Here is a 19214-nt window from a genome sequence, read left to right as displayed (position 1 = left end):
AAGAGGCTAGAAGAAGGCAAAGCTGATTTAGCCGATATGTTTTTGTGGAGAGAGGAATCTTCTTTGGCTGTGCATTTAAAATTGCAAGTTTGCAAGTACATTTTATTGTATTTTATCATCATTTAATCTCATGTTAGGGTTTGCAATGTGTTTTATTTTAGTTTTGTACGTCATACATTCATGTATCTTTTGAATGCATTTTTGATTTTTGTGGGTCACAAATGCCGATTTTCTACTTGTCATCCTCCTGCTGTCATGCTGTTTTTTTTTTTTTCTAAAATAAAAAAGATGACTTTGGCATTCAATTTAATGTTTGATTTAAAATAAAGAAAGAAGAGGACTAAACCTAAAGGCAGAACTAGCCCTTAACATGGAGCACAGAGCTACATTGGCTGAGCCAGAGCAGTAAAAAAAAATAAATAAATGAAAGTGGGAGTCTTGATATTGGATTTCATCCTACCAAAAGGCGAGAAGGGTAAAAGGACACCAATGAATTGTGATGGTCTGACTCAGATTTTGAAAAAGGAAACAAGCTCCCAGTCTGACTCATTAAGCCATAAATGTGAGCAACAGAACATAAACCGCTTGTAGATAAAGCCAAAGCCTTGTGCGTTGATGCATTTCACATCGATATTGCCACAATTCAGTGGGACACAGAGCCTCCAGCTTGTCAGTATTCATGTTTTATTCACACTATGTTTTGGAAGTCACTTTTTTCTGTTGCCATGTGGGGTTAAAGGTTAACTCTGCACACTAACAATTGTGTTCCTCGTGTCATGTATGCTAATAAAAAGTGTTGACCAGCCACCAAAACCCAGTCGGTTTAATTATCGTCAGTAATTTTGGCAAATGCTCACCATGAGAGTGAAATATTTGTGGCTTTTCACCGTGGTTGTGTAACAACATGAGCAGCTGGCGCAGGCGAACAGGACAGATGCCCTCATGTGCATGTGGCCTCCAACTTCCTGTATCCTGCCAACTAAACAGCTGCCTCCGGGCAAGAGGGACAAACTGTAGGCAGCGACAGACTATTATCTGATTGCTCATGAAAATAATCACACATCAGAGAGTTGACTCTTCATTCAGATGGCTGCATTCGTTCATTTAGCCATGAGTATCATCGCTGCATGCCTCATTTTTAATTCTAATCTCAAGTCTAGCCGCAAACCTCCAGCTCATCCACCCCTACATGAGCTGTCCCAAACTAACACTGAGTCGCAGAGCAGCTCATTAAAGAAGTGACGGCGTCCTCCCTGAGGCCAAGTCTAACCTTAAAGCTGACTCTTACAAAAAATACAAGAACACTCACATGTAGCAGATACTGGGAATACATCCAACTTGTATTATCTTCGTCAGAATCCAAACTGTTGAAATAAATGATATGTTCTTTACGTGGAAAAGCTTAATGTGCCTTATACATAAAAAAAAAGAAGGAAAAGGAGAAACAGATGAGTGAAATACAATGACTCAGTATACACTGTACCTGTTGTAGTAGGTATAAAATGTAAAAAAAAAAAAGAAATAAAAAAAAGACATTGAATGTATAAAAATAAAGACAAACGAAAAAAGGTACAAAGTAAAATAACAAACAAAGAAACCAAAGAAATGTCTGGATAATCTTGGGAGTATTAAATAAATCAAAGTACTGTTCTCTTTGGCATTTCTTCCAGGCATAATTGCATTAGCCAGCTGTGGGGACATAGGGCAAAAACAAGCTGTACCCTCCCCTCCCCTCACTGAACAGGTGGAGCACACTTATTGTATAAATAGCAAGTTTATTTTTCCTTAAGGCTTTCTGTTAAACAACACTTTGGTAAAAGAAATTCTATAATATTACCTTGTAGTTTTTTTAGTTTTCGTTGAGTTGATCTGCATTATTTATTTTGGTTCTGTTATTAATATCTCTCTCTCTCTCTCTTTCTCTCTCTCTCTCTCTCTCTCTCTCTGAGGTCCACCTCCAGAATGGCAGACTCATCTCGCAATCAACATTATTGGACTGTACCAACTTGAACTGAGGAGAGGGGTGATCTAGTGTGGGCTTCAATACATTTTGCTGTTGCTTTCTGTTGTAAGTTCAATTGTAAATATATTGTAGATACATTTCACAGCTGTTTCTGTAAGTAGAATGGTTAGACCATACATTATATATAAAGAGTTGAGGGAATTTTTTTGTTGTTGTTGTTGTTGTTGTTGTGAACATGGAGCTCTTCATTTCACCAGCCTTTACACTTCAGTGCTGTTGGTCACAGCGAATATGTATTCAACACATACTGACCCCTGACCCCCTGGCCCTGTTTGTCTCTGAAATTGATAACCTTAACGATGGCTCAATTCCATCAAGTGTCCCAGTAAGCTGTTTCAGTGAGTCAGCATGCACAATACCAGGGCCTCTCCTAAGTGGAATGCAGCCATCATTAATGGTTATGAATACAACTGTGCTTTTCCTACTATGACAAGTCAAAATGTTTACTGTGAAAAAGGTCTATAGGCCCAAAGATGTAAAAACACTGTCCACATCTGTACATCCAGAGAAAATGCACTAAAAAAACATCCATTTTATCTAATGCTACAACCCATGGACCCACCTGCAGGGTAGTTTCAGACCACAGCAAATTTCCAAAAGTTGTTAAGTACAATAAACAGTAATGATAGTGTTTATCTCTAATAGATGAGAGTTGTCCTTGCCAACAGGTAGGACCAGTGTGTGTGTGTGTGTGGGGGTTGTATTTGCATAGTCTGAAATATATACAAAACAAGGCTACAGTTTGAGTGTGTTCATTTTACTACCTGGGCAAACAATGGATTAGTTTCAATAGGCTCACTGTGGTGTGATGCCATGAAGGTGGACAACTCCATTTGAGGATAATCCTGAAAGAAAGACTTGAAAAATGTAGAAACAGATGAGAAAACACAATCTATATACAGAAACACACACACACACACACACACACATACACACACACACACACACACACACACCACACACACACAGGCTAAAAACTCATTCTACTTTTATGATGGGTCGGATTCCTCTCAGGGAGGAGTTTCTTGCCTCTCTGAGCCAATCAGGACGAGCGGAAACAGGTCAGGTAGGCGAAGAGGACCTCAGAGAGAGCGCAGGCAGGGCAGAGCAGCCACGCAGGAGGTAAGAGAGCGCACACACACATTCACACCCTAACACACACACACACACACACACACACACCTTTAACTCTGTGTGATGACAGTTCCCCTCTAAGGATGTACATCAGTGTATACATGTAGATATACCAGCATACCACTTCTGTGTGTGTATGAGTGTGTGCGTGTGTGTTTAAGTGAGTGTCAGAGCAGAAATAGGGCAGTGCCATTTTAGTCACTAACATTAGGAGGAGTGTTTTGAGGACTCAAGTGTCTCTGTTTGATGAAGCAAAAAATGACTTATACATGCCATTATAATCAGTGTGGATATCATAGAAGCAGTTTTGTTTTTGAGTATACTTTATGCTTAAATGTTGCATTTTTTTGAATGAAGTTTGGTCTAGCAGTAAAATTATTTCCCTCACTGGAACCTCTTACGGTAATTTTTGCTTGAAAACCTTACAAAGGTGTTCAAATCAGGGATTATATTTGTCATTTGTGAATATCATATACGCTTGAGAAAAGAAAAAAAAAGTTTGGTCTTGCAGATAAACTGTTTTAGTCATCGGAACGTTTAACTGTAACTCTAGTGTAAAAACCTTAAAAAGATGTTAAAAGTAAAGAGATTCCAGGCGCTCGGTGCTACTGTTTGACAATGTTTTGGTCCGTCACTCTGCGTGTCCATGTGTGTCTAAGAGTGTGTGTGGATAGAAAGCAGGTCCCTTCTGTGTATCACTCTTCTATTTATAGTTAGAACAAATCCCAGATATGAGAGGAATCCTTCCACCACTTACGAGGCAGGGAGAGAGAGAGAGAAAGAGGGAGGGCGGAGAGAAGAAGAAGGGAGAAAGAAAAAGAGAGAGAGATGGAGAGTAGAGAGGAAACAAGTGTGTGAGAGATGGCTAGAAAGTGTTATTGAACAAGCGAGAGAAGTCCTAGCGTGTTTAAAATCAAGCATTTGACCATACAGTTGTGTGTCATCAACAGGTAAGGTCTGTTTTGTTTATGTGTGTGTGTGTGTGTGTGTGTGTGTGTGTGTGTGTGTGTGTGTGTGTGTGTGTGTGTGTGTGTGTGTGTGTGTGTGTGTGTGTGTTTGAATGGCAGGTATGTTTCGGCCATTACCGTAATATCATCCATTCATTTTGTAGTTTTTAAAAGGAACAGTCTGTAAATTTTCAATACCCTGCAGGAACACTGTGTTTGGCAATTTAGAAATAGATGTGAACTCATATTTGGGTTTGTTTTGAACAAGGCATTGAGTTAGTCATATTTGTGCAAAAATTAACTTTTTTTTTTCTTTTTCTGAAAGGGTAATGCTGGCAATATTCTATATTTTTCTTATTGTTAACAAATCCAATAAAAGGATTAAAACCAACAATGAATTAGTCCCTCTTACAATATTTTCCAACGTTGCCTTCCAGCCCCAATTCCAATTGGTTCCAACTGAAGTGTAAATCTTTGAAGGAGTAGTTTACCTTTTCAGGAAAGATGTTCATAGAATGATACCACTCTAATGTCGGTGCAATAAACAGGAAGCCAGGAGATGATTGGCTTAGTTTAGCCAACATTGACTATGCTTGGCTAGCTGTTTCCCCCTGCTTCCATTCTGTATGCTAAGCTAAGCTAATCGCCTGCTGAAGCTGTACTTTGGCACATGCAGAGTGAGTACATGCTGACTTTGGGGTGTTAACATCAGGATGCTAACAAGCTAACAATGGAAATGCTAACATGCTAAAGTTAAAGCACATTATATTTGGGCTCACCATCTTAGTTTAGCCTGTTAACATGCTCATATTTGCAAATTAGCTAAGAGCTTTCACTCTGAACCAAAAATGTAAACCTCATGGGGGGCTGCTGTAAAGACAATATCGCCAGCCTTATCATTATTACCAAAGCAAAATAAACCATATTTCTCTAGTCATTCAGTCATGCCACTGTGTGTGCAGCTGAAGCTTTCCAAACATGCCCTCTTGTTGATATTCCAGGAATATATTCGTAAAGTCAGACAGGCACACACACTCACAGACACACACAGCGTCCCTCAAAGAGCCTTTTTGTTAGGCGTCTGCACAGAGGTTTTAATGTTTGAAGATTTGAATACCTTAAAATATAAGGAATTATTACTGTACCTGTGATTATGTGTGTGTGTGTGTGAGTGTGAGAGAGAGAGAGAGAGAGAGAGAGAGAGTGTGTGCACTTACACTATGTGTAAAAGTGAAAGGGTTTGTGAGGCTTTGCATTGTGTCATCAGGGGGCAGCTGCTAATCATACTGTAAATATCATCCCGTTGTATAAGCGTGTAGGCTATGTGTGTGTCTGTGGTTGTGTATTTTGGGGTGCCCAGGCTTTTGCTCTCATGTCAAGGACAGCACTGTATGTTGTTGCACAAACAGCACCCTAGTAACAGTATCTAAGAGCAGCAGCAGCCGGAGGGCCTGGGACTTACTCTGTTCGTTGGTCCTCTGCTCTAAACCACTCGTAGATAACATAAACAGGCCATGGAAACTTCTACGATTAGGAACCACTTGGGTTAGTGTTGATCTGTGAGACAGCAAAAAAAGAGAGGGAGCAAATAGAAACTAACAGAAAACAAGCTGAGGTGAAATGAGGAAGAGAAGGACAAAGTGTAGACCCATTTTGTGTATTTCTAAAAGCTAGTTCTAGAAGACACTTTGTGCAGGATTGTTATATTTGACAATTTTGAAGATGATCTAGATTGTATTTGTCAGAGAGGAGTAACCTCAGCAGAAACCAGAATTTAGACCATTAGGGGACATCGAAAACATCATAGGTACTGTGTTGCCTGTCAAGCTTGTGTTTTTGCCCGGCACATACAGTATATGCTTTACAGGATGGCTGATTGAGATGGCACTTGAAACAACAGGTCCTTGAATTCAGGCTGGCAGACAAGATCAGGCTTCTCATTTCTAGCTGGCAATGTTAACTCCATGAGTTGGTTGAAAACAAAAACAGTCATTTTAAAATTTAGCTGCAGCCCCCGTCCACAGCAGTACATTGCTTAGCTTCTGTGTTTCTCCAAACTGGGGGCCTGCCAACCGCCTTCTACTGTAGCTAATACACTGACTAAGTGGAATAAGTACATCATACAGCTCACTTCAAAAGATATTAACTATCCCTTTAAGCTAATATGCAGTAAACTTTAAAGCTACATTGTGTAAGAATTCCTCCCATCTATCGGTGAAACTGTATATGACAAACGGGTGAATATGACTTTCTAGCCCCTCCCAATCCTCTTTTTAACTGCTACGGTGGCCGAACCCGAAATTAGCTCTTAGTATCTCCATCGTTTACACGCAGCTGTTCTAGCCACTCCAAAATAACTTGCTTTGCCTGTTGCGTTGTCGTTTTAATTCTCTTTTTCGCTTCCCTGGTGAGTAATCTCCCCCTGGCATTCGTCATGTTGCGGGGGAGTGTAAGAGGGCGAAAGGTGGAGGTATGTCCCTTTTTGGCTAATGTATTTTAAAGATGGAGGCGCAACACACCGGCCGTCAACTCTATCACTGCCCAATGTGAGTCAAGTGCAGATGTGAGTAGCGCATGCGTCACTTTGCGACAAGTAGCCTACAAGATGCCAATGTCAATAAAGTAAAAATGGACCTACAACGAAGTTCGTTCACTGCTGGCTACAAGTTAGCAATCAAACACAACAAAGGCTGTCACTTAATGGTGGTGTGTGGTGGTCGGGTGCCAACCACCCCCCCACCCAAATTTCCATCTTCTGTTATTGTATGTAAAGAGAAATGTTTATTATTTTATGGATTTCACAAATTTCAGTATGACACGTTATGCCATAAACCGTTTAAATCTGAGCATCTCACATCTACACTCGACTCACATCGGGCAGCAATAACTTGCCCGTATGTATTCTGAATGATTCTAAATGGCAGATTCTAAGCTTAGGAGAATACTTTTGATTAGTTGGTGGAAGTAATTACACATGAATGAGCACATATTTGTGAAAGAACAAAGGGGTTTTTGCTAAGAATCAACAAAAAAAATTACACAATGGAGCTTTAACAATATGTTATCCCTGAATTAAAGACTTTATGTGGTTTGTTGAAATTTGAATCAAAGCCAGTGTGATTAATAAACCCATTTAGAACCTGGCTGTCACTGCTGTTTCTGCTAAGTAAAAGAAGGTGAAATACATATAGATGGCCTACTTATCCTACCATATATCACTATACTGAAAGTACTAAATAGTAAATAATTACTAAATAAATAAAAAAAAAGGTTCTTTCTCACACACTTGCTGAAATTGAGGCACTGTTGCACTTTTATTTTGACGTTCCCCACTGGCTCCCTCTCATGAATGATTCAGAGAACAGTTCCTCTACCTGCTTCTCTCTGTAAGGGCGCCGCAATGCTATACCGTAAAAAAAAGGACTCCACAGCGCCCACTTGCACCACAAAACGCAAACACACACACAAAAAAACAGCATACACACACAAACAACACACACACACACACACACACACACACACACACACACACACACACACACACACACACACACACACACACACACACAGAAATACACACAGCTGAATGTCTGTGATCTGTGCTTCCTCCAGGTCAGTGGACTTACCGAGGGGATTATGTCCAAACCTTCGTCCAACGTTAAGGCCCTTCAGGTAAATGATTTTCATCTGTGTGCACAACAAGGTTTGGATGTGTATAAAACTTTATTTTCCTATTTTAAAAACATCATACATTCAGTTGACAACGAGAAAACAAGACGAGCGAGGTATTGCAAGAATAAAATTACATAAACGCTTCAACCGAATGGCATAATAACTTTTCACCCTGTTAAAAATAAAGATGACAGGAGTTTCCACATTAAAGTATTTATTGGTAAAGGCAAATACAGAGTTCAGACTGTGCATATACAGTACAGTATCAAGGCTTTGTTAGCGCAGACTTGTAGCGAGGCAAAGGATGAGGAGTTGTCTGTATCACTGCGTGTTTTGTAAATGGGTCTGTATTTGGGTTGTAATGGCTTTGTGCGTGCATGTCAGAGAGGGTTTCTTCCATCGTCTCTCTCTCTCGTAACTCATTGTGCTCATTTTCATGTCTAACCATGGGATAGGCATCTGGACAGAGGACGTTTTAAACACCAGTACAGTACAAACATGAGGTTTCCTCGTCTCAGCTTAAGTTAATCACAAACAAGAACAGCAGAACACATTTACATTATAAATAAGCAACGTTTCCATCTAAAAAGACTTCCCATGTCTCAGAACTTGTATCTAATTTGTCTTTCAACATTTTCAAAAGCTTACCATATCTTCCATACAGACAGCTATTAGCTCCCATTTAATCAATACAATATGAAAATCAATTATTGTTGTTTTAGGTAATGCAGCTGCAAGCGGGAACTGGTTTAAAAACCCTCCCTGTGTGTTTAAGATAGAAGATTGAGATAGACTTTATTGTCTGAAAGGAAATTGTTTAATGTGGCTGCAAAATCCAAGATCAAAAGCCTTTTAAACACACACATTATAAAGATTTTTACATGATCCCATTTACGATGTCAATGCCTGCCACTTGTTTGCATTGTGGGTTGAATTTTCCGTTAATGTACGTAGCACATGATTGTATCAGGATTTTGGCTGCAGAGTGATCAAGCACTAAAACCAAAAAAGCAACAAAAGTAAAAGTATATGTCTGCAATATACTTTTCTTATTGTAAATAAAAAAGGAATGGAAAACCAGCTGTCTGGAAGGCAGGAAATCAATTACATTTTGGTTTTTTTTTTGAAAACGGTTTAATAATAATGTTAATTCTTTTTTGGCTAAACTTAAGTATGGTCCTTTAACAAATGGCCCTGTGCAGAACAATTTAACTTGGCTGATGGCTCTTATAGAACGCCCTTAAACTGGGCACTGTGTTTTATACCCAATAACTGTAAAAAATAAATAAAAATAATAATCAACAGTGTTGGGTCGCTGCCATAACGGCTGTTCGAGTCGACAAATGTACCCCACTAAACTGTCAAATCAAAGTCTGTCTGAATTTGATTTGAGCTGAATAAGAACTGACAGTAATAGATCGCTCTGATCAATGATGGCAAATTATCAGCTTGCTTTCATGTCTTGATCAAGGACACTGCAGCAGAGGGCTGTTTTTAAACGTCAGGGGCAAATCCTGCATGGATTGAATGATTGAAAGAACCCCCCCCCCCCACCCTGCTGGCATCCTTACTTATATAGACGTTGCCAATCCTCAGGAGGCTTCAAAATGAATGATCATTTAGTCAAATCCATGCCATTCAAAACTCCCGTACAGTTTGTCGGATTGATCGTCACACAGCCAGTTAACACTCTGTGGTTCCATCTCAGCCTCCTCCCAGATTAATAGCCAGCACCATCCTTTTTATAGCTGCAAAAGGCAAGCAATAAAAGGTCCATTACATTTCCTCCAAACAGTCGTGCAGAACAAGTGAAGCATTTTGTGCCCAAATGTTTCCATTGTGGATTCCAAAATCCAGTATTTACTTCTCTGATACATATATCCTTCACTAACATTGCTCTGGCTGAATACTGTGTATGCACCTTAAGTAGGGAAGCATAGTTAAATCATTAGTGTGTGTAAACAGAATAGACGATAAATAAGAAGTGGTGGGAGTACATTAACTGAAGTACTGTACTTATTTACTATTGCCACTTTATACTTTATACTCCAGTACATTGATTTGACACTTATGGTTACTAATTACTTTTCAAAACACATGATGAGCTTATAAAATGTTTCATTGTTATAAATGAAGTTACAGCTGAAAGTGTTAATCCATTGATCAATTTGTCGATCAACAGAAAATGTACCTGCTACCATTTTGATAATTTAATAATGGTCATATGAAGAAAAACGTTTCTCAGCTGTTCTCCGGTTCCAGCTTATCCAATGTGAGATTTCACTGCTTTTCTCCGTTTTTACCTCATTGTAAACTAAATATCTTTGAGTTTTTGGACTAAACGAGACATTTGAGCAGCTTGGACTCGCTATTTTCTGTCATTTTATAGACTAAATGTTTAATCAGTTATTGTTTTGTTCGACAATGGAAACGATCATTAGTTGCAGCCGTGCATTAAACTGCTAAATATAATATATAAAATACTTCAAATTAGCTCCATCACTTACAACATGAGAATGTGTTGAACAGTAAACTCTAATTTTGGAGTACTTTTACTTTTGATACATTGTGCGGCAGAGGCTGTTTGAAGAAGATTTTTTGGGGAGTAATCACATGTACTTTACTATGTATATTTTCTACTGATCCAGCCAGGCATCCATTGGTTTACCATTCATGTCAGACTCTCGCGGGTTGCTAAAGTATGTTATACCTCTACAGTGACCAACATCAAGTCTGCATACATTTTGACAAACTTCCATTATCGTCATGACTTTTCAACTTCTCAACTCTATGCTATCTAGTTTGTATTATGCAAATGTTAGGATCAAGCATTTTTGGAGCTAAATAGAGACTAAAAGCATATCAGCATATCTCTGCCTCTGCTCCATCGATTTTGGACCATTCTTTCTTTTGATCCGTGTCCTCCAACTTTATGGTGCAATGCTGTATCGCTTGAGTGCCCCCTTTAAATAACTGAAACAAACACTGGTATGGCCCGTTAGTAATGCAGGGAGGTGTAGGTGGAATTACAGCACAGGGGCTGTTGTTTGAACAGAGTTAAAGGAAGAGTTCAAACTTTTAGGAATCCACTTTCATGCCGAGAGTGAGATAAAAAGGATTGTCTTTCTCATCTCACTCTCGGCAAATAAGCAAATAAGCATCTTTCCTAAAAGGTCAAACTATATTTGAAATATTCCTTTAACCTTTGGTTGAAATGTCAGAAGATGATTGCCGACAGCACGCTAAGCATAAGACAGTAAACAACCCCAGCCAAAGCAACATTACAGGGATACAAATCTGAGCAAACATGCTTCGAATGAGGCGATTTCTTCCAGAACTTTAAACCTTAATCTCTGAAAAAAATAAAACCCAGCGTCCTCTGTGACACACACCACACTCCCTCTCTGTACAGCTGTACAATATGATTATATATACAATACAGTACACTACAGTACAACGCAAAACTACACATCAAATCCAAGTGACAGGATATCAGGGGCAGGTAGCAGTTGGACATCCAGTTAGCAGACAGATCACTGAGCTGTGTGTGTGTGTGTGTGTGTGTGTGTGTGTGTGTGTGTGTGTGTGTGGTGTGTGTGGTGTGTGTGTGTGTGTGTGTGTGTGTGGTGTGTGTGGTGTGTGTGTGTGTGTGTGTGTGTGTGTGTGTGTGTGTGTGTGTGTGTGTGTCCCAATTTTCATAAAGACACAACACCCTTTTTAGGGACATGGTGATCACAAGGAAATAGTGGTCATAATCAAAACAAGGGGTTTTGAGGAAACTGGTGTACATACACACATACACACACATGCAAAGACACAGAGACAGGGAATTTGTTAAATGTGTTGAAAGTATCTCATTGGCTGCTCTTGCTGTCCATCAGGCTAATTTGAACATCCCGATGGGAGCTCTGCGTCCAGGGGCGGGACATCCTGTCAAGAGGAGAGAGGAGACAGTAGACACAGAAGAGGTAAGACAACACAGGAGACACACACACACACACACACACACACACAGAAAGTGAAAAAGTGAAAGCAAACATTCACCAGCTTTGTGTGCAAACCAGAAGCACATTTCCATAACGTTAAGGTCTATACTGTATATTCAAATTGTATTATGTTTACCCTTCATATCACACATACAGTATATGAAATGATATATAATATAATATAAGTAAGTGGAATATGTTATGCTTGCAATGACCCACAAAACACACTTATGTGTACCGCCACACACTACTTTATTTTCATTACCATCCCCACCTTTCCTCATAGCACTTCTGTGGTTCTACTGATCCCAGAGAGGGACAATATTGCCCTACAAACAGAGATAGCAGTAACTAAAAGAAAGGATGAATGATGACAAAAAAGGGTTTAAAGTTTCTTAAGGCTCAAACCAGGTAGAAAAACTGTACATTTGATGCCCTTTTAGGGCCGAAAATTGTGGTTACAGTCACTCTGCTAAGCTAGGTTCATAATATTATCAAATTGGTCCAACTGGAAAGGAAACTAGTTTGAAAGAGTTGAGGCTTAGGCTTAGGCTAGCTGCAGCCATCTCACCAGCTAGCTTTAACTTAGCGGTTAGCGTTGTGTCCCTGCTGTCGTGTTGCAAACTTTTCATCATATTTTTTACTGAAATTGACTACTTCTATGGCATGATGAATATTTCACACGGTAAAACAGGTGTCAAAAGGTCAGATTCTACTATCATAATAATGTATAGTTCCTGCATTTTGGCTTTGCAGTGCAGAATAGCGCTGTGCTAGCGCTTGCAGGTACGGTAGTAGTACAGATAGGGATAAGGGACATAAAGCATTTGGAAAATCATGGTGGTAATGTAATACTAAGTGAACCTTAAAACTACAGTTTTGATGAAGTAACTGTAACTGAATAGATTTTTCAAATATTCAAAGAAGACTCACTGCACACAGAAACACACATTAAATATAATACGGTATTTGATGTACAGAAAATGGTACGAGATTAGTGGATTTAAAGAACCATTAAACTATTTTCTACTTTGTCTCCAATTATTTCCCACTTACCAAAATAATAATAATAATAATAATAATAATAATAATAATAATAGTACTTCTGTTTAAATTGTTTTTCCTCAGGCTCATTCACCAGACCAGCCCAGCGCTGCTGCCCAGACGCCAGAGGAGAAGAAGGCGTTGCCGGGCGCGGTGAAACTGCCCGGTCCTGCCGTTAACCTATCAGAGCTGCAGAACGTCAAGAGTGAACTACGATGGGTCACCAAGGATTAACATGTAGGTGGTCATAGTCTTATGAACACCCCTGAATGTCCTCTTCCTCACTGTTTTATGTGTAAAAACTAATAATAATAATAATAATAATAATAATAATAATAATAATAATAATTGGAAAATCAACCATTTTATTCCACACTTTTCTTCTAACCTTTATTAAAAACAGGTATGATGTTATTCCATGGAATAAGAAAATATTTTCTCATTTTATATTAATTTGGTTTGCCAAAAAGTCATTAACAGACTAATGTACATTTTACAGTGACTTTGTCTGGGGTCAGTTTAGTCTATATCCACAACGTTACACTTCCGGGATTGTGCCTGATCACGCTCTTTTCGCCCAGATGTCCAATACCTTCCACTTTCTTTGTGTTGGAATTCTAAACTCCGGAGTGTTAAATTCGGTGTTCCCGAGGCTATTTTGCAGAGGCACCGTTGCTCCATCCGGCACTTTTACTTGCCCGACCGGACAAGTAAAAAAAAACCTTAGCGTTGAAGTTATATACCTATAGATTAATCTGCTGATTGGGTCTTTGATTTATCCATCAATTGTTTGGTTTGAGCAACGTCAGAAAGTAGAGAGAAATACCGTCAAAATTATCCAAAGCCCATAATTCACTATCACTGTCATTCAAGACAAAGAAAAGCCGCAAATCCTGACATTTGGAGAAGCTGAAACCAGGAAACAATGATGAAAATAACTGGAAACTATTCATTCTGATTCTGACTCTTTATTTCGAATGATTTAAAAATGAATAAAAAGAATAACAAAAAGGATGAAAATAAAGAAGAATAAAAAGAAATTCAACACAACACACACACTAGACCCATTTGAAAAAGGGATGGGAAGGGGCCTGCAAGCTTGTCAAGTCCTACTGAAACAATGAATCATTATCAAAAGATAGTGGATTCATTTTCTGATTATCAACTACCGAACTAATCAATTAATCGACTAATCGTTTCAGCTGTGTAACTTCATACAAGGTTGGGTAGTTTCATCTTTTACAATGCTTCGTATTCTAAAAGCTCTTCATATGTTTTGTATGTTAAAATCTTCATTTGTAAAGTAACCGGAAAGTAAAAGCTGTCATATTAATGTAGTGGAGTAACATAATACCTCTGAAATGTAGTAGAAAATTTAAATACTGAAGTAAAGTGCAAGTATGTGAAATTTCTCCAACAGGCACACACAATGTAAACACTAAATTACCAGTCTGCACGTCTACAATTTGATACATTCACCTAAAACAGACCTTTAAAACTTACCTAACCTGCATGTTGTTGTAACATTGGAGGAAAGGACTTACACATTTGGAGGATATGCAAACTGGATAATTCCTAGCTGGCCAGGTAGGGTTACACTTTGTGTAAGGATATATTTGCTGTAAAAGTGACAAAACTAACCATTGAGCCAGAGTCAGATTAAATCCTTCTTTGCATATATATGTAAAACGTTTCCCCCGTAAATTTGCAGGAATATACTGGCAGCAGCTTCGCCAGAAAACTACTGTTTATTTACAGTAAGGTTTTATAGTAATTTTAAGGTATTTTACTGTAAATAATTGTTTAGACAATTGACAATTCTTACAGTATTATTTGAATTAACAGTAATATACTGGCTGCAGTGTAGTTCCCACCGTTTCCTTTTTTTTCCCGAAATGTACTGTACCTGTAATCTGTAACATTCGCAGATAGTAATGTAATATTATTATTTGCTCAAACCGTTGTAGAAAGAAGTGGCTAATCTTTAATTCAATATCTACATTGCCCATTATCAGCAACCATTCATCCAATGTTCCAAAGACACATTCTGTTTACTAATCTGATATCATTTTAAAAAGCTAACTGAGAAAAAATTGGAGAACCCTTTTGCAATTATGCAAGCACATAATATCATCTGAAAACTGCCACCCTGGTTAAAAAAACAATGCAACTGATCTCAGCTGGTATTCTGTCTATAATGGCATGGAATAGAAATTTCTACTACACTGACCGGTAGTATTTATATATATATATATATATATATATATATATATATATATATATATATATAGATATATATAAACATCTCTCTACAAACGTAGTAATGTATTACTTGTGCAAAAAAATATTTTTCTGTCCTGAAAATGTCACAAGACATTTCCATAAAAACCTGGTTACATTCAACCAAAACTATCTGTCTGCTAGATACTACAAGGGGTAAGTGAGAAAATTAGTTTGAACATTATATTTTCTAAATATAAAATAGGATCCGGGTGCAAAGCAGAACTGATTTTACCTAAGCGCATTAAAGTTATTCAAAACTTATGTTATTCAAAAAAGTTATTATTTTTTTACATCCTTACATAGCGAGACACTAAACTATTAGACATGATGTTATAATGTCTTTGTGACAGTAAGATAAACGCTACAATTCAGATCCTGGATGGTATCAATGAGACTCATCTCTACAATAATGACTTGCAGTGGTCGGAGCTCGCCACAGGGGGTCAGTGTAGGCTGCGCAGCCTGTTTAGGTGAAACAGCGCGTGTGTGTGTTGATGCCACTGTGTGTGGGCAGGAGGGGTTGAGTCAGGCTCTATATTTATGCTTTATAGAAGTGTGTGTTTGAAAAATAATGTGTGTGAGCACTGAGGGGCAGTCTGTGCTGTGACTTTCTCAGCAGGACACAGAAACCACAATATCCAAACACTGTGGCTGTTCTGCCCTGCCCAAACAATGTGGGTGTGATGTGTAGGATATAAACGAGAAGTTGGTTCAAGTCTTAGTTACAAACCCGTGTCTCTTTATCTCTCTGCTTTGGATGGACGATATATGTCCCACAATGCGATGCACACAAAAAAACTAGGGGAGCTACTCACAGCTTCAAAACAAACCAAGGAGAGCAAAAAATTGGGAGAGCAAAAAATAAAGTGTTAAATATCTAAGAAAACCATTTTGCTTTCTCTTCAGAAAGTTTGACTGTTATTCCAAGGTTGCAGTTTGATTGATTTGTTTATCGTATACTACATGGTCAAAAGTACAGTACAGGCCAAAAGTTTGGACACACCTTCTCATTCAAATGCGTTTCCTTTTTATTTTCATGACCATTTACATTGTAAATTCTCACTGAAGGCATCAAAACTATGAATGAACACCTATGGAATTATGTACTTAACAAAAAAGTGTGAAATAACTGAAAACATGTCTTATATTTTAGAGTGGTCACCCTTTGCTTTTTATTAATAAGGGAAAACAATTCCACTAATTAACCCTGACAAAGCACACCTGTGAAGTGAAAACAATTTCAGGTGACTACCTCATGAAGCTCATTGAGAGAACACCAAGGGTTTGCAGAGTTATCCAAAAAAGCAAAGGGTTGCTACTTTGAAGAATCTAAAATATAAGACATGTTTTCTAGTGAGAATCTACAATGTAAATAGTCATGAAAATAAAGAAACACATTGAATGAGAAGGTGTGTCCAAACTTTTGGCCTGTACTGTATGTGGACATCCTAAAGTTTCACCCACTTTGTAGTCTATATCCAAGACGTTCCACTTCCCGGATTGCTCCGGTGCCGCCGGATGTCCGTTACCTTCCACTTTCTTTGTGTTGTAATTTTAAACCATTTGGATTCATGAGGACTATGGTTAACTGCTCCTCAGATCTCTGCAGGGTAAATCCAGACAGCTAGCTAGACTATCTGTCCAATCTGAGTTTTCTGTTGCACGACTAAAACAACCTTTGAACGTACACATGTTCCACCAAAACAAGTTTCTTCCCGAGGCTATTTAGCAGAGGCACCGTGGCTCCATCCGGCGCATAGCGCCGCCCAAGACGATTGTGATTGGTTTAAAGAAATTCCAACATACCAGAGCACGTTTTTCCTTCCATTCCGCAATGCTGTGTTGACTAGCCAGACTCTTGTCTGCAGCGCTGTGGAGGAAGGTCTGGCAAAGCGAGACTACCCACTTTGTGACTTTTTATTTTTATTTTTTGTTAATTTGAATAGGGACAGATACAACAAACATAGATTATTACATAAAGAACATATATATATATATATATATATATATATATATATATATATATATATATCACTTTATGTAAGTATAAAATGAAAAAGTACCGTGTATTGATTTATTGTACTGCAACTGCAATACCGTACATACCGTTTACTGTCTTTTACAGCCAAAATTTGAGCTAAAAATCTGATTTGGGAACCCACGTTGGTATACTAAAAATAAAAATAAAATGTATAAAAGAGCAAGTAATTCCTTGTTTATTAATTCAAGAGTATAGAATGTCTTTCTAACATAGATGCAGGCTAGCCCATTTCAACTTTAAGGGTCAGCGAAGTTAACTAACACATAATGTAGTATGGGACAGCATCGTTTTGAATCTAACAAAGGATTTATATTATTAGCCTCCCTCTCAATCCGTTGTACTTTTGACTGAGCTTTAGTGTAACATTATTTAACCAGCAGAACAGTAGCTCCTTGGCTCCATCCACTGATGGTTAACTTGAAGCCTGAAGACCTGCGCTACGTTCTGAGAAGTGTTTGTATGACTAAAACTTGAGTGTTTGAGATGGAAATAAACAGAAAATGTGTCAGACGGTGATGGGAGATCACGACATAGAGAAACAGAAATGGAAAAAGGTCAAGAGTGAGATAAGTGCAGGGAAAAACCAGGTGATAGATCAACCAGATCTTGTATTTAAGGCTGCATCAGTGAATACAGAGACCTGGCCTTCTTCCTGCTGTCTCTCAAGGGGTGAGCCGCTCTGAGACCCGCTGATACCAGACAGTGAAAATCCCTCCCAGCGTCTTTATCTTTCTCTTTCTCTTTCCTCCAGGATCCCCAGCCAGGCGGAGAGGAAGGCGAATAATCTTCATAGACACAGACTTGTCCACTGCCACCGAAGACTAAGCAAACCACAAACTAATCCTAACATGTTTGGAAACAATAATAGCTGTCTGTGAAGCCAACGTCTGCAGAAAATGTTCAGCACTTAACCAAAACCACCAAGAAGCAGGCATCCATAAACTCTCTCTCTTTCTATCAGTACACTAATAAGTTAAAGCGCCACAAAAAAATCAGTGGAGATTGTTTTATCAGTAAATCTAAATTATGATTAGTACAAAAAGTGAAGTACTGTTGAGATATTCCGGCCTGTTTCTGCTGCAGATAAGACTCCACTTTACTTGGAGTTTTAGAAGTAAGTGAGTTGTGTTGCAATAACTGCATATTCTTTGCTTTTTTTTGTTTGTTTTTTTGAGAATTATTAAGTCTGAAGCAGCTGGCATAGAAGGACATTTGTTGACAATTGACATACGTTTCACAACAAAACTGTGATGACCCTTCTGATTCTGTGAAGACGCGTCTTTTCCATACTGTCCAAACTCCATCTGTTCAGCACTGATTTCTACTAATACTTTCTATTAAATTATTAAATCCTAAATGCCACCGCAACAATTTGCAATGTTGCGATGGCATCTAAGTTCAACTGTTTGACTTTTTTTGGGAGGGGGATTATAATGTTTTAAGTGTTTTAATGTTAGGATTCCCAGAAACTGGTAGCTTCAGGAAAATGTTGCAATAAATCAAGATGGTTCTAAAAAAATCACAAACTGTTCTACTTATTACTGGCTACACGTGCTATTACAGACTAATATTTAAATGTTATATATGTTTTATTTTTTATTTTTAGCCATGCTAGCAGCATGGCTCTATGGCCTGGCATAGCCAGACTAAAGCCCTATTCGCACGGGATAAGTATTACCTGGGGACCTCTTGTAGTTTATAAATTAACCCCACACGTCTGTATTTTGTCTGGCGCATTCACACGGGATAACTGAAGTCTGTATTTTACTCAAATTTACAGACATTATCCCCCAGATATGATGTCAAAACTTTTCATTTATAATTGACAACGCAGCCAGTTAGACCCCAAATCACAGAGATGCCCGTCGACGCGGGACTAATATTATCACAGGACCTTCGTTTTCGGCGAAATATGGTAGGTCATTTGCGGGGGAATTATTACTTTACAAATTACAGACATGACCGATTCGCACGGGATTAAGATCACAGACAACCTCCGCGATTATTACAAATGACTGGAGGTCACCAGGTAATACTTATCCCGTGCGAATAGGGCTTAATTCGCAAATGCGTTATCTGTCAGA

General features: G+C 38.5%; 1 protein-coding gene across 2 annotated transcripts; it reads left to right on the top strand.

The window, feature by feature from the left end:
- The first annotated feature begins 3037 nt into the window (after window positions 1–3037).
- Window positions 3038–18652, top strand: smpx (small muscle protein X-linked). 2 transcript variants are annotated; one of them, XM_039790526.1, is made up of 5 exons: window positions 3038–3145; window positions 7717–7776; window positions 11658–11744; window positions 12891–13043; window positions 17882–18652. In XM_039790526.1, the coding sequence occupies exons 2-4, from the start codon at window positions 7741–7743 to the stop codon at window positions 13038–13040; spliced, it is 273 nt and encodes a 90-aa protein (XP_039646460.1). In that variant the 5' UTR covers window positions 3038–3145; window positions 7717–7740; the 3' UTR covers window positions 13041–13043; window positions 17882–18652. The 2 variants fall into 2 exon arrangements, with proteins under 2 accessions (XP_039646460.1, XP_039646461.1); XM_039790527.1 differs by lacking the exon at window positions 3038–3145 and adding an exon at window positions 3960–4107.
- The last annotated feature ends 562 nt before the right edge of the window (window positions 18653–19214 follow it).

This window comes from Perca fluviatilis, chromosome 22, assembly GCF_010015445.1.
Source record: "Perca fluviatilis chromosome 22, GENO_Pfluv_1.0, whole genome shotgun sequence".
Classification (NCBI taxonomy): Eukaryota; Metazoa; Chordata; class Actinopteri; order Perciformes; family Percidae; genus Perca; species Perca fluviatilis.
This window is presented reverse-complemented; position numbering and strand designations above follow the sequence as displayed.

Excerpts from the sequence above, each read along its gene's own strand:
- smpx (XM_039790526.1), top strand. The coding sequence starts at position 7,741 with ATGTCCAAACCTTCGTCCAACGTTAAGGCCCTTCAG. Across the intron at positions 7,777-11,657 it reads CCAACGTTAAGGCCCTTCAG|GCTAATTTGAACATCCCGAT; the intron begins GTAAATGATTTT and ends GCTGTCCATCAG. Across the intron at positions 11,745-12,890 it reads AGACAGTAGACACAGAAGAG|GCTCATTCACCAGACCAGCC; the intron begins GTAAGACAACAC and ends GTTTTTCCTCAG.